This window comes from Nesoenas mayeri (assembly GCF_963082525.1).
Source record: "Nesoenas mayeri genome assembly, chromosome: 2".
Classification (NCBI taxonomy): domain Eukaryota; kingdom Metazoa; phylum Chordata; class Aves; order Columbiformes; family Columbidae; genus Nesoenas; species Nesoenas mayeri.
In genome coordinates this window covers 118,804,620-118,819,274 of record NC_137543.1, presented here as the reverse complement: position 1 = coordinate 118,819,274, position 14,655 = coordinate 118,804,620, and the positions used below count along the sequence as shown (strand labels likewise).

The 14,655-nt window shown below is 35.6% G+C and overlaps 1 protein-coding gene across 1 annotated transcript in view; it reads left to right on the top strand.

The window, feature by feature from the left end:
* ATP2C1 (ATPase secretory pathway Ca2+ transporting 1) overlaps window positions 1-14,655 on the top strand; it is a 52,339-nt gene that overhangs the window by 13,842 nt on the left and 23,842 nt on the right. Inside the window, exons 3-10 of the mRNA XM_080340368.1 lie at window positions 2,362-2,472; window positions 3,432-3,548; window positions 5,195-5,284; window positions 8,027-8,062; window positions 8,965-9,026; window positions 9,402-9,510; window positions 12,500-12,655; window positions 13,414-13,482. Of these exons, the coding sequence (XP_080196494.1) occupies window positions 2,362-2,472; window positions 3,432-3,548; window positions 5,195-5,284; window positions 8,027-8,062; window positions 8,965-9,026; window positions 9,402-9,510; window positions 12,500-12,655; window positions 13,414-13,482 (750 nt within the window). The remainder of the gene's footprint in view (window positions 1-2,361; window positions 2,473-3,431; window positions 3,549-5,194; window positions 5,285-8,026; window positions 8,063-8,964; window positions 9,027-9,401; window positions 9,511-12,499; window positions 12,656-13,413; window positions 13,483-14,655) is intronic.

Sequence of the window (14,655 nt, the reverse complement as noted above, 5' to 3'; positions counted from 1 at the left end):
GTATGTTCTTAGTGGCAGAATTCATTTGTTACCTGCAGATAGGCATGACACGTATTGAAGATTCTGCAAAGCAGACTTAAATAAAACTCTTTCTTCCTAGGGACTGGATCTCGTGAGCATCAAGTGCTCCATGGATGCTGGTAGAAGTAGTGGTACATTTAGCCAAAGTTTTCCTGTCTGCGTGGAAGACTAAGAATGGTTGTGATGATGCATCACTCCCATGATGAAGTTTGAGAACTGAATGTGTACGTGTCATAGAGTATTTTGGAAGGTTTAGGGTCACGTTGTCTGTCCTAACCAAAATACCTGCTATTCTGTTGCTATTCTGGTCAGCTTAAGTTGCTTTAATGTAGTTCTGTTTTGGAGCAGGAATCTTACGATGCTGTACGCTCCAAGGAACCTTAGACTGTGGAGCAAATGTATGTCCCTCTGGTCCAGAATAGTGAAACCATGGTGGTGTAAGGCCTTGTTATCATCAGATTTTGTAAGGAAACCCTTTGTTAGCAATAGAATTATAATTGCGATTTTGTTTTTCTTCTGATGTTGAAAGCAGTGATTCTTCTAAAATACGTAAGATGTTGAGAAAGAAAAGTCTGTAATTTTTTTGAACCATGCCTGCAATATCTTTTGATCCAATTTCCTGTCTAATTTGAAACATGTAAAACTAGTTGAAAATGCTAATTTGCTAGGTAATCGTGTAGAATAATGTGTGTTCACCATCATTTTGCAGAAGACTTAGATCAGTGTGTATACTTAAGGTTTCAGTAAGTACCTAACCAACACTAAAGCATCTTTAAGTCACACATTTTGTCCACAGACTTTCCAGCTCTGGTCTTTACATAAATGCATCATTAAAAGGATAGTAAGGAACAAAACAAAGCTTTCTCAGTGGAATGAAATATGGGAACTGGAGTGGAGATGTGGCTGAGCTTTTGTCCTTGGGCCTTCGCTGAGCTGCACTCCAGCTGCTCAGTCCTGTTGGCTTCAGGCTGCAGAAAGCTGAGTGGGGTCCAAGGGGCTCCATCTCTTTGGAGGCCAGTAGACACGGTGTTAAGGTGCAGTTCAGCCATTCCCCCCACCCAAGAGATCAAACCCGTGCCACATATCACCCCGCTCTTCTTCTCATTCTCTAGAGCTGCTTTCTTAGAGCTGCAATGAGGAGCAAGTCTTGTTGGTTGGTTTGGTTTCCAAGGGTTTCTTTTGAAAAGTGAAAGCATGTGGGTTCCAACTTGTAGCACTTTCACCTTTGTTCATTGTTCTCTTGGTTCCCCGGGATGAAGTCTTTGTGGAGTCTATTTAGGTAAGCAGGTAGAAGAACAAATATTGAGTTGAATTAATCTCGGTTATCATATTTGAATACATGGCAAACAGTGTGCAATATAGGAAATGAAGATTCTTATACCTTTCTTAGGGCATAAAAATGCTGGAATCTTTTAATGTGTTGTCATCTTCAAGTACTTTATCTTATATTTTAAGTCTCAGCATCCATAGAGGAGATTAAAAAATAATTATTTTCTTGTATAAAAGCATAAACCTGCCTATTAAATTCTGTGCAAGTATAATAGGAAAACCATTTCTGTGGTGTGCATGTTTGCATGTTTGGTGTATTCCAGTTAGTGGAGGGGGGGGGATGTGTATATGGAAAGATGAATGAGATATTGATTGTGGTTGCAGTAAGGTAGTGAGGGGGAAGAAGAACTATCCAGCTTCTCATTTAATAAGCAAGAATGCAGAAACTCGGAAGCTTCATTAAATGTCAGAGCAGTGCTGAGCTGTGCGATCAGTGTTGCTATTGCACTCTTCTGCAGGTCATAAAATTTTAACTTCCTAAAATTACAGGAAAACGTTCCTTTTTATAGCACTGACTTGAAGGTTTTGTACTGTAGTCAAGTTTTATGACTTCACTTGCATCTGTGCTGTGCTCTTGTTTGATGTTTTCTTAATATTATTTTTCTATTCTTTGTGTACAAGAAAAAGTAACTAGGCCTGCTTAGATCACCTTTATTAATGAGTAGAAAGTAAGGGCAGGGAGTGACATTTATCTGGAGTGATTACTTTCTGACCATCTATTGATGATAATGAGCTAAAGGATTATTAATATATTTAACTGTTAGGATCTTTGTCATCACTTAACACATGGTTACAGAAATTAGTCTTTGCAGTTGCATGTCCAGTATTTTGTTTTATTATTGCAGTTGGTACTGTGTGAAAATAAGCTGAATTTGCAGGCTGTTTTTGAAGAGCACGTGGTTATCAAAAACTGTCTTTTAATGGCATTACTACTTCATTGCTCTGGTTTATGTTGTTTGAAATGAAATGTTAGTGCTCTCCTTCCCTTCAGACTTTGGTTTTGTTTCTTAGGTTGCACGTCTTCAAAAAATCCCTGATGGTGGCAATGAGACAATGATTCCTGTACTGTCTTCAAAAAAAGCCAGTGAATTGCCAGTTGATGAAGTTGCAAGCATTCTGCAAGTAAGTGATTTTGCATCTCTTAAGAATGCTCTGATGTTACCAAACAATAAGTTTGATATTCTTAAGCACAGATCTTGTCATTGAAAGTCTATGCTTTGTCACGCAGTTTGATATTAACTGTTGTCTACTTCTAAAAGCATGTTGATTTTTAAATTGTTACTTAAAGTGCTATAATCTCTAATGTTTTCAAAATAATCAAGTTTTTTGAAGGGGAGTTGAGATTCAACTTGAAAATGGTCAGATTTCTGTATGCTTTGAAGATTGCATTTTGTTAATAACACTTCTAGAGTCAGTCTTCCTATAAAATTCTGCTCTGTTTTTCATAGCAATTGCGTCCATTTCTCTAAGGAATCCTTAACGTCCTTAATTTATTTCAGTAGCTCCCATTTTAAGTGGAGGAACAGGATTGAGAAAGCTACCCATTGACAGATTTACGAACCACTGAATCTGGGTTAATTTTCGTGATAGATGATATTTTTTGATTTTCTGTATGCTTGACTGCTTGAGGAGTACACCATGATAAATGTTGGTCACTGACAACTCCAGACTTCGAAGCTACTTCCGTGGCATTTGGCCGCATAACTGAACTCCTGACATAATCCTCAAAAGTCTGAACTATGCCCGTGGTTTGGCTTGCTGAAGAGTTTTCTGCAGACAAGATCAACAATAATTTCGAGATATGAACCAGCATCTGCTTCTGTAGTTCTTCTGTGAATTTTTTGTTGAAGTACTCTTAAGTACTGCCAAATTGAGTTTTAAAATAATAGTGGTTTTATTATTTATTTAACTATTATTTATTAGCTTTTATTGTCATACAAACATGAGTACTAAGTTTGTTTTTCTGATGTTGGCCCCATTTTTATAATCTAAGGTTATATATTTTGGTGTTGAAATCTTATTTTGAAGTCTAGCTTACCAGTATAATTGCTGACTGTGTTATTCTTTGCATATTTTAATAGGCGAATCTTCAGAATGGCTTAAAAAACTGTGAAGTTTGTCATAGACGGGCATTCCATGGATGGAATGAATTTGATATTAGTGAAGATGAACCACTGTGGAAAAAATATATTTCCCAGGTTACAATTTTTGCCCTTTCTACTTTTTGGTTTTAATACTTGTCACTAGTTTTGCTCTTTATTACTTAGCTTTTATGTGCATGAACATATTCTGATTAAAGTGAGGAAACTCTAGCAGAATAGGAGATTGTGACTTTTATAATTTGTATCTAATTTACCTATTGAAAAAGCTTTTAATTGGGTACATGTTAGTGTTTTAATCACAGTTTGTTCTTGAATATATGTTCATAACTAGTCGAAGGGTACCATTCATAACTAGCGTGAGGGCTGGAGAAGCAAAATAAAGTTCCCTGTAGGCAAAGGCTTGAGCATGGATCACACTAAGGTCAGACACTCATGCTTAGAACTGTTGGTAAATATTTAAATGGAACATGAAGTGGGGATAGCTTGACAGACAAAGGACATTTTATGAAGAAAAATCGCTGCCTTTGAACTGAGGGTGGGATTTGGGCCAGCCTTGATTCTGGTGTTAAGAAGGACTGGCGGAAGTAAAGTGTCTATTTTTTTCCTATCAGTGTGATTTTTTTATGTATATATATACACACATACACACACACACACACACATATATATATATATATATATACACACACATATATATGAGCATGTGTGGCTTTTCAGAGTGGTGTGAAAGTATCAATACTTTCTCCTGTCTCACCCCCCGCCCCGTCCTCCAGCTACACAAGATATTTACAGCAACTTTTCACACAGCTGATTTTTCTAATTTATTTTTAATGTTAACCACTCTGGTCAGTATTTCGTGCACATTGTCTGAGCAGCAGTCCAGTTATGTTCTAAAGTAAACCTTGAAGTAGTAGGTGGTTAATTTTAGAGAAACTGTTTTACTTGGGAGTGACTAAAAAGATTGTCAGCACTGGGCTGGTGATAGCAGTGGGAACATCCTAGCTGTCTTCTGGCATTAATGCTTTATTTTACCACGTGTAGTGTCAAATTAGTCAGATGCATCAGAATGCTTCTAACGTGTATTATCCAAGTCTATTTTAGTTAGGATTTATTAAGATACATATTTGCTTTGAATGTGCTTATCATGTGTGCTGTTAGATTATTCTTCGCTTAGTTGTAGGAATGTTCTTTTTTGTAAGATTTCTCAAAAAATGGCCATGTTAGCAACCAGTTGTCATGTAGAAGCAAGATCCTTTATATTGGTCTTAGAAATCTGAGTAAACTGTATGATCTGAAAGGAAAATTTTTGTCTTGTGAAACAAAACCCAACAAATTGAACGTTATGAAATACAGTGCTGACTTGATAATGATCACTTTCTGGGAACAGGGTCAGCTTGTTACCTCAAGGGCATTTTGGATATATTTCAGGTTTCTTTTTGTGTGTTTAAATACAGTACAAACAAATACAGGACATTATTATTGTTACCTTAGATGCGAATCAAGAAATGTAAGGAACACTGTTCTCCTGTTATGTATTCAGTGTGGTCTACTCAAGGACTTTGATATTTATAAAAAACCTCAAGTAAAATCTGAACTGTACAGAATCAGCTTTTGTTTGCACTGGTAGGCTAGAAATATTTTAATGATAGAATAATATGTTCAAAAAATAGCTCAGATGTGCTTTGAGATGTAGACTAAACAAGTCAAGAGTATTGCTGAATTACTGTTCTGTTTCATTTCAGTTTAAAAATCCCCTTATTATGCTTCTCCTGGCATCTGCAGTCATCAGTGTTTTAATGCATCAGTTTGATGATGCTGTCAGTATCACTGTGGTAAGGAACTAAAATTTTATCATCTCTGAGAGTATTTCTGAATGTGCGACCACATATGCTTTCAACATCGCATGAATGCCAGTGTGGGATGGTGTCATTTGATTCTAATTAATGAATTTGATTTGTATGCTGTCATTAAATCTGTTAAGCTTGTGACTGGATTTGTTTTTTTTCTTAACTACTAGCGGTAATATGTACCACAATACATCATCTATTAGTTATTATTTGGCTGCATCTTTACGCTTTTGTTGGTGGTTGAAACACCTGTCTTTAGGTGTTTGTTCTGAGGAGCAAATTTTGGTGTCTTCTATGTAATTTTTGTCTTAAATTATGCTTTAATTTCAAATTGAAATGAACATAAGCCTTCTATGAAGTTACTTGAAAGAAGTAATCTTTTAAAACATGAAAAAGAAATGTAACCTGAACCCTCTAGAAATAGCAAAAGGAAGATAGAAGTTGAAATTATGGAGTTTTTTTTGGTAGAAGTTTGCAGTTAAATAGGGTGCTGAACTTGTGAGCAAATATAGTACTGATAAATATTTGTCATTGCAAATGACACAGAGAACAAAATAATAATGCCTTTGACCTTTTCGGGGTGATAGGTGATAAAGCTGAAAACAGGGATTTCTGCATGATCAGGGGCAAGTTATGGCTGGTTTTTGCCTTGACTAATCTCTGAACTCTTTGTGTTTGAGTTTTATTTTTGTAATTAATTCAAGATAACTGGAGGTTTGCTCCTAACCCTTCTGATTCTGTAGAAAATTTGTCTTCCAAAGAAAACTACACTGTGTGTCTTCTTCAAGAAAAAAGACCATGCAATTTTGAATTTGAATATAGTGTTAGTTTGGAATGGTCTGTTGCGTTTGTAAGTCTGATTTAAGTTAAGTCTTGTATTATGAAATTTATTGTTGTGGCTGAAAGTTGAATTATTTCATGTTTTTCATGGTTAGTGCTCTTAAGTTTTATTTCCTAACCCTCTTAGCAAGGCAATGAGAAAAGAACAAGGCAATTAGTGTGAGTAGTAATTTCTGCATTCTGTGCTACAACCTGAGAGGAATCTTGAACATGGAACATTGGTAGAGGTGTCTTAAAACATGGAGAAAAAATGTGGTTGAGTTAAAGTTCATCAACTGTGCTTTTGATATAACGTCTGACTAACCTACAATTTAGTCTTGTTTTTATTAATACATACTTTTTTCCCTAGTGAATATTTGCTTTACTTCATTTTCAGATTATAGTGCAATTTTTCTGTGACTGTACATTTGTGCTCAGAGCCTTAGCAACAAAACTAATTTTCTGCCGAAGATCAATGACATTTATTTTGGTGGCAGTGCTGGCTTGAGCAGCTTTTGCCGTCTTTTTTAGCTCTGCTGATATAAATGTATTGTAAAACTTTTTGATCTGGACTGGAAACTGATGAAAACTTGAAAAAAAATGATTTACAGACCTTTTCCCATTTGGGGGTTATTTGGCTTCTTGATGGAAGCCATTGCACGTAGACACAAGCAGAGAGGCTGATGTGAGGCTGGGAATGCAAAGCTGGGTCAGGTAGCAGGAACTGTAGAAGATAATATTGCCTCCAATAGAAACCTATGTAGCTGCAGTGGAAATATTCCATGGTAAGGTGGAATGTATATAGTTATTTCCTAATATTCAGTTGATGATGCTAATGTTGTGTCACAAATAAGGCAGATATACTGGATTCATTAGAGATTTTTCTCTTGGAAAATGGTAATATCTTGATTATTTTGTAGTAGTTGCAGTGTGTACTTTAAAGTCTTAATTAATGGATGTTTTGTTGTGGTTCTTTTAAGAAATCAGTGTAACAACTCAATTTGAATAATAAATTCAATTAACGTCATAAAAATCCATTTGAGAATGTGTTGAAGGGGAAGATGACACTCACTTTACACAAAGTAGATCTTTGTTACTTCCTGTGGTAGCTTTTTCCATTCACTCACTTTCACATCACGTGCTTAGAACGTCCGTGGTGTTTATGTTGATGCATTGTGACCAGAGTTGTGAGTGAAATGGGGGAATGTGAAGATCTGCTATTGAGGCCTTAGTTCTTATCTTGGATTATTGCTGATGAGCAGGTTTGTTTGTTTGTTTTCTTTTTTTGTTTGGGATTTCTGGGACCTTGGCTTTTTGGAGCATAACCAGTGTCCTGTCTCACTCCTCGGGAGTCTTGGGCAGAGTTCTTGAGTCTCATTCTTCTCTTGTTTTCCCCTTTCTGGATTATTTTATGGCTCCAGACCTGTTTTTCAGCTTGCTACCTTACCTCTAGTCTTCATTCTTAGTCCTTCGGTTATCTGGTTATTTGAATCAAACCACATCTGGTTAAGTACGTCATTCCTTTAAACTTTTTTCTCTTCACAGAGAACACCATTCACACTTTGTGCAGACAAATTTTTCTGTTTATATTATAGATCTCTCTCCAGTGCTGCCTCTTGCTCTTTAGAAACATAGAGCAGAGGAAGTTTTTCTTCAATACTGCTATCTAGTTATTCAACTTATTTATAGTAAAATCAGGGTATTGAGTTCTTGGACATCACTACAGCAGACATAAGTAGGTAATGGCATCACTTTCATAACAGACCAGAGGGAAAAAGAGTGATTTTTAACATGAAGAAGTTTGTTTCCAAATCATATTGCTAGTTTGTGCTAAATAAACAAATATTATCACTTACTTTTATGGCCATTTGGAATTCTTTTATCTCACCTGCTTTTGTTTCCTTGCAGGCAATACTCATTGTTGTTACAGTTGCCTTCGTTCAGGTAAGACAGCGCTTGTCCAAGTAAGATTATTGCTCTTATGTAAACTATTTATAAGACTGAAGTGGTTGTCTTGATGCATTGTGCTGTGAATGGTTAAGTAAAGAGCTCTAGTGCTTTCATCCGAGTCTTTTGCCTTTTCTAAAGTGTGTGATTTGTCCTGCTTTAACTACATTGACATTTATGCGTCTATATGGGTATTATACTCAGCCATAAAAGAGTACTTGTAAAGAAGCACTCAGAATAAACAACATTGAACTGCTTTTAAATATTTAACTTCATATAAAGTGTACTTCTGCCTTGAATTTTGTACAGAAATTTTACAAAAAGTAATAGTTATCTTTAAGTAATTTTCTAAATAATGATGTTTTTTTTCATTCTATAGATACACAGCTATACACAGTGTATGCCTAAACCAAAATTGCTTTGTGTTTGTGCATTCTGTCTTTGTTTACCCTGATTCTGTAATCTGTTGAGCTATAGATGAGTTGTGATACTTTAGTTCTCCTGGGGCTCAGAGCATGAACACAATATTTTTGATACTAACCCATTAAACTGCAGAACTTAATAAAGTGTCTGATCCCTGAGTTTAGAAGCATTATTGCAAGTATTACAAAGCCCTGAAGATATTGAAGGAAAATGTAAAGGACCTTTACTATTCTTTCAGAAGAAATGCATGTAGGCAAATTCTTAAATCTGTACATTTTTCAGTGTTTGGACGGTATTTGCTTTTTAAAGTACATAATATAGAACTGTTGAAGGGCATCTCTTATCCGATTGGAATATTACTTTAATACAACTTTGCTAATAAGATAAATATCAGTACATTTAGCTATATCTTATTGTTGTTTAACTTTTACTTGTTTTTAAAATATTATCTGCTTTATTTTTTAATGTCTCCGCAGGAGTACAGATCAGAAAAGTCTCTTGAGGAGCTTAGTAAACTTGTGCCTCCAGAATGCCATTGGTATGGAATTGTTTGTCCTTTCAGTTCTAAATTAAGTCATATTAAATTCAATCTGAAATGAATAAAACAAAAAGGTTTTAATGATCATTATGCCTTTATACGAAGCTGTTATGCTGACACAGAAGGCGCTTTGCTTTTGCTCATTTTAAAGACTGTTGTAGGGGCCTAAAACATTACTCCACCTTGTTGCCCCTTCATCACTTCAAATGATACTACTAATGTGTAACTTCTGAGAAACAAGCAGCAAAACAGAAATGGTATTTTGCTGCAACCAGTAACTCTGAACACTGCAGTGGATAATAAACAGTGTGAATGCTTTTATTTGACAAAATGCCAGGAAAGATGTTCTTGTGCACTTCATGTTTTTACCGACAGTGTACGGGAAGGCAGAGTGGAACACACACTTGCAAGAGATTTAGTCCCAGGTGATACAGTCTGCCTGTCAGTTGGAGACAGAGTTCCGGCTGATCTACGATTATTTGAGGTATATACCTAATATTGCTTTTATATTTAATAACATTTTTGGGACAGAGGGGAGAAGATGACCACTGCATAATGAAGTGCAATAAGTTTTATTGTTGGAATTCACAACTGTCTAGATAAAAATTTTGAAATAATTCAGTTCCTAAATGTAACTGTGGATTCTTAACAATATATGTAGTTTCTGGTTACAAGACATGAAAGAAAAAAAATTTCCAATGTTTGTAGTACTGCATTTTAAAAAATTCTGGTTGAGTACTTTTTCTCTATGTTAAACATGTTGTAGCATAATTGTTTTTACTCTGAATTATAAGATATTTTGGCAGCTTGTGCAGATACTTTTGAGTCTTCATTTGCATTAATCTCTAGGGTATAGTTTCAGTGTTCTCTGATAATGGAATATTAGAAAAATGGTGAAATTGTGCCCGTGTAATCTTTTCTGCCAGGCACTTTTTCATCAGTGTGTATTATGTCTTCTAGTTTATTAAATATTTGATTTGTAATATTAGCACTGCTCTAAGTGCTCAAGTTGAAGCAATAGCACTATAATGGTACTTGCAGATTCTCTAAAAATGGAGTGTATGTATATTCATCTGGCTTTTGATAGTTTTGGTTGAATGGTGTCATGTTACTCTTCTGTCAGATTGGGCATCCTCAGGTTGCCCAATATCTGGGCTATCTAGCATGTTAAACTAATTTCTGGATATGATGAGCTGTATAGCCACAACTGGTACTGGATTAATCAGTGCTCATTTTATAGACAAAACCCAAATGAGCCAGTTTCTGGGACACATTTGTGGCACTCCTGAGAAATTTGCCTGTATCATCTGTTGTTAACCCCTGCAGTGTAGTTAGCATTTGAGTGGGTTTGGCTTTTGTGGCTGCAAACACTTTTCTCCTTCCCCCACAATTGTGTAGTCTCTGCATTGATATGAAACTGCTGTTGCAGCAGCATCTACTTTCTTGCTTGTAAGCTTATAGCATGCTATGATAACAGCAGGGTTGGACCTCTTACAAAGTACAGCAGAAGGGGAATTTGAAGTTTCTCAGCTGTCTGTAGCCCTACACCAGATTAAAATTTATGCCATGCTTTACTCTCGCAGATAATTGGAAAATAAGAACATGTCATCTTATTTTCGTCTTGTCTCTACTGGGTATTGTTATGGAGTAGCAGGTTTAAAAAAATAAATGGAAATAATCTATTCAGATAAAGACTAGATCTCTTCAGTATATTTGGAGTGATGCTGTCCTAGAAAATTGTAGAAATGGTAATTAGGCACTCTTTACTTTCTGAACCCTTTCATACATGTGAGAAGAAGTTTCTTCACCAGTCTCATCTTATGAGAGCAATCTTATTTTCCAAAATGTATTTGAAGACTTTTTCTGGCTTCAAGTGTTCTGTATGTTAATGAGTGGTCCCATCAAGTTTTATGGTAATCTTCTCTAAAGCCAAAATATTACATTGAGAACTACTGTACATAATAACAGTGTAGGCTTTGAACACAATTCCTTTTGGTAGTGATGATAAATGTTTCAGAGCTCACGGCTAAATCTGAATAGTAGCAAAGTGGTACCTTCATGCTGTTTCAACTTGGAGTCTGAGGAATACATCAGAAATTAAAAATAATTATAGAACTTTCTGGAGTTAATGATTCTTTATGACTTTGATTGAAAGATTCATTGCAGTTTTTGACAAGTGTGCCTTTTCCTTTATTAGTACAGCATCTGTCTTTTAAAAATGGGTACTGCACTGGTATCTATTTGAGACAATAGCAGGAATTAGAGGGATTTGACTAATTAGAAAGCGCTTCACTGAAGATACTATCCTCTTTTAACATTGACTACATTATTTTTGATCTAGCATCCTGTGTTGCTTTTGTTGTCCAGGTAGAACTGGAGTACATCAAAGTTATCATACCACTTGAAAAACAAACAAATGAAAAACAGCCTCACAAAAACAAGCAAAAACCACCAAGAAATCCCCACAACTCAAACCTCAGGACAATATGCTATAGTGTAGTGGTACTGAGTACATTGTAACTGGTTCTTATTTACTCTTTGCAAGTGATATCCTTTAAAGAGATTTGGCAGTTGAGTTTTTTATTATGCATCCTTTAACACTGTTTTTTGTAAGAAGGTTATCTAGAAGTTTAGTGATATGGTTGCCAATAGTAGCTTTATACTTTTTAATAATGCAAAATTATTTTACTCAAATTTTGTCAACAGAATTTTATGATTCAGACTTTGTGTTCAAGACTCATTTAAATCAGTAGATTAATACATAAGAAATGATGTCAGATGAGGAAAGACTTTTTTTCAATGTATATTTTGATAAGTTTTATTTATGTTGTTTTGGATTATATTTAGACAACGCAAATTTTACTTTCTTCATATATCAGCTGATTAATATGGACTAACTAATTTTTAACTTTTCCTTCTCTACCTGTCCCCACACGCTAAAAAAAAAACACAAAAGGAGAACCTAAAACAAAAAAAAGGCAGCTTCTGGTCCTCTAGTCTACCTGACAGTTGCCTGAATAACGTTTTCCCTATAGAGACTTTGTGAACAAAACCCACTATGAAGTAAACGTTTTGTTAGCAAGTTCTTAATGGACCACAATAGGAGCAAGTGGGCAGAGGAAGAGTTGGGAGGATAATGTGTATGTGCACTTGCATTCCCAGTTAATTATTTTGTTTGGTGACAGAACACATCACAGTTTGCAACCTCACAACTGTTTTATAGAAAAACAATCATGAATGCAAAATTATGAGTAAACTTTGACTCTTCAAAGTGAGAGCTCATTGCAGTGCTGCAATATTCTCTAGAAGTGCTTGTTGCCTTGCTGATTCTTAAAGTATGGTCGATATTTGACATGGCTTCTTATCACACAAATAAATTGGATGCATTTTTAATGGTCAAAATTGGAAAACTTGTAGCTACTTACAAAGGATTGTAATGCTTTCTACTTAATCCTTGTATTTTGTTTCCAAAGGCTGTGGACCTTTCTATTGATGAATCCAGTCTCACAGGTGAGATGGCTCCTTGCTCTAAATCCACAGCTCCTCAGCCAGCAGCAACCAATGGAGACCTCACTTCCAGGAGCAATATTGCTTTCATGGGAACATTGGTCAGATGTGGAAAAGCAAAGGTAAAATCATTACTGATAGGGAAGAATATTTCCCATGTTTCAACTATTTGAAGGCAGTTCTTATTTTCAAAGTCCACCTATCAATTGAGAAATGTAGAATCGTAGAATCATTTCAGTTGGAAGAGACCCTCAGGATCATCGAGTCCAACCATAACCTAACCTAACTAGCACTAAACCATGTCGCTTACTGTAATGACTACATATATTTTGCATTTTCTGAAGCAATAGATATGGAATAGAGATAGAAATTTTTACTGGAAATATGGAAGACTTTCCTGTGATACCCTGCAGAACTTTTCTTATTGGTGCTTTTGCAGACACTGGTTTAAAAATGAAACTAATCTACGGTCAGGAGAGCTCTAATTTATAGGGAGCAGATGATGTGAAACTTCTGTCCAGGATGTGATATTTTGCTTCTAGAACCACATTAACGTGTTTGAAAATCTGTAACTGAAAATACAGTTGAGGCCAGTGCTACACAAGTATTACTGTGTTTGAGTTTTGTTACTGATACTTACTAAATCCTTCAGCAACGCACAGAAGAGCAGTTTGTTTCACAGAGGCAAAATGTTTTTTACCAAAAATATTTCCCACTTGTGCCAAGAATTAATTTTATAAACAAAACTAACAAAATCATAGCAGGCTAAATGGCATTTTCCAACTGTTTGACTAAAAGTTGTCAAGAGAAACCACTAACATTAAAATTAAACTTCAGGTATGGATTTGCTTTATTTTTGTGTGTTTGCTTGTTTTTTTAGGGGATAGTTATTGGAACAGGAGAAAACTCTGAATTTGGGGAGGTTTTTAAAATGATGCAAGCAGAAGAGGTAAGAATGGGTATTTAGCAGCAGAGATATATTTTATAAGTGTATATTTCATTCATTAAAACTTTGAATTTATTACATAGAAACTCAGTTAAACTTAATTACCTGGCTTTTAATAATTTTCTTTAGTGAAACAAATTTTGGCTTTTGAACGTGAAAGTAGTGATTAAGTACAACAAAATATCTATAGCTGACCTAAAAATATTAACTGTGGAAATAATACTCTGCACCTTTTCAGTGGAACAGATCTCATTACAACTTGTGGAAGGGTGTTTCTTTCCAGGTGTAACTACTTTCACGCAAAAGATAGATTTGTGCATGATAGATTTGTGTGCTGCATGCACAGGACTGTGTTTTCCCTTGATGAGCAGTGTACTTCAGGGTTATGCGTGTGTCTCCTGCTGCTTCATGATCTCTACCTTATCATTTTATAAGCTCCCTTTGGCTCAGACTCCCCCAGTGATTTTTCTTTATTGCAGTGCATTGATCCACATGGGAATATTCAGGCTCTTGAGTGCTTTATGTATCTGGGGCCTTCCAGCTGCTTCTCTGGCTGCCTCCCCAATGTAGGATCATAAGGAGACAGTCTATCTCCAGCTGTCAGGACATGGTCAGGCATAGTGTGGGCAGCACTTGGTTTTCTGGAGATATACATTTCTGAAATCTATCAAAACAAAGCAACTAAGGGCATTAAACGCATCAGCCAGGAGTGCATCACCAGCCCAATGTTGTTAGCTGCAGTGCCTTGCTGCACCTTTGAAGGGAATACTGCTCTCCACTCACCAAAATGGAATCTACTTTAGTACGCGTGTGAGGAAAATATGGTCATCTGCTCAATAGTATTTAGTTTGTATTGTAACAAGAGTAATTATTAATGAGAAAAAACCAAAACAAAACAAACCAACACCCTATGTGAGCATTCTACATCAACAACATTCTGAAATATCAGAGTATTATAGGGTTATTTTTGATGTTTATATTACAATAAACTAATTTTTAATGTGAATCAAACTTGATAGCAGCTTTCTCATATTGATTGTATGCACTTTTTTCATGACTTGTTGAACAGATTTCATAATGACCCTGTTTTCCTTTTTAAAAATTTTTTTGCCGTGCTTTCTATACTGTAGTCTGCTCCATATAGTTATTAAAGATCCCAAGCTTGCTGACACCCAG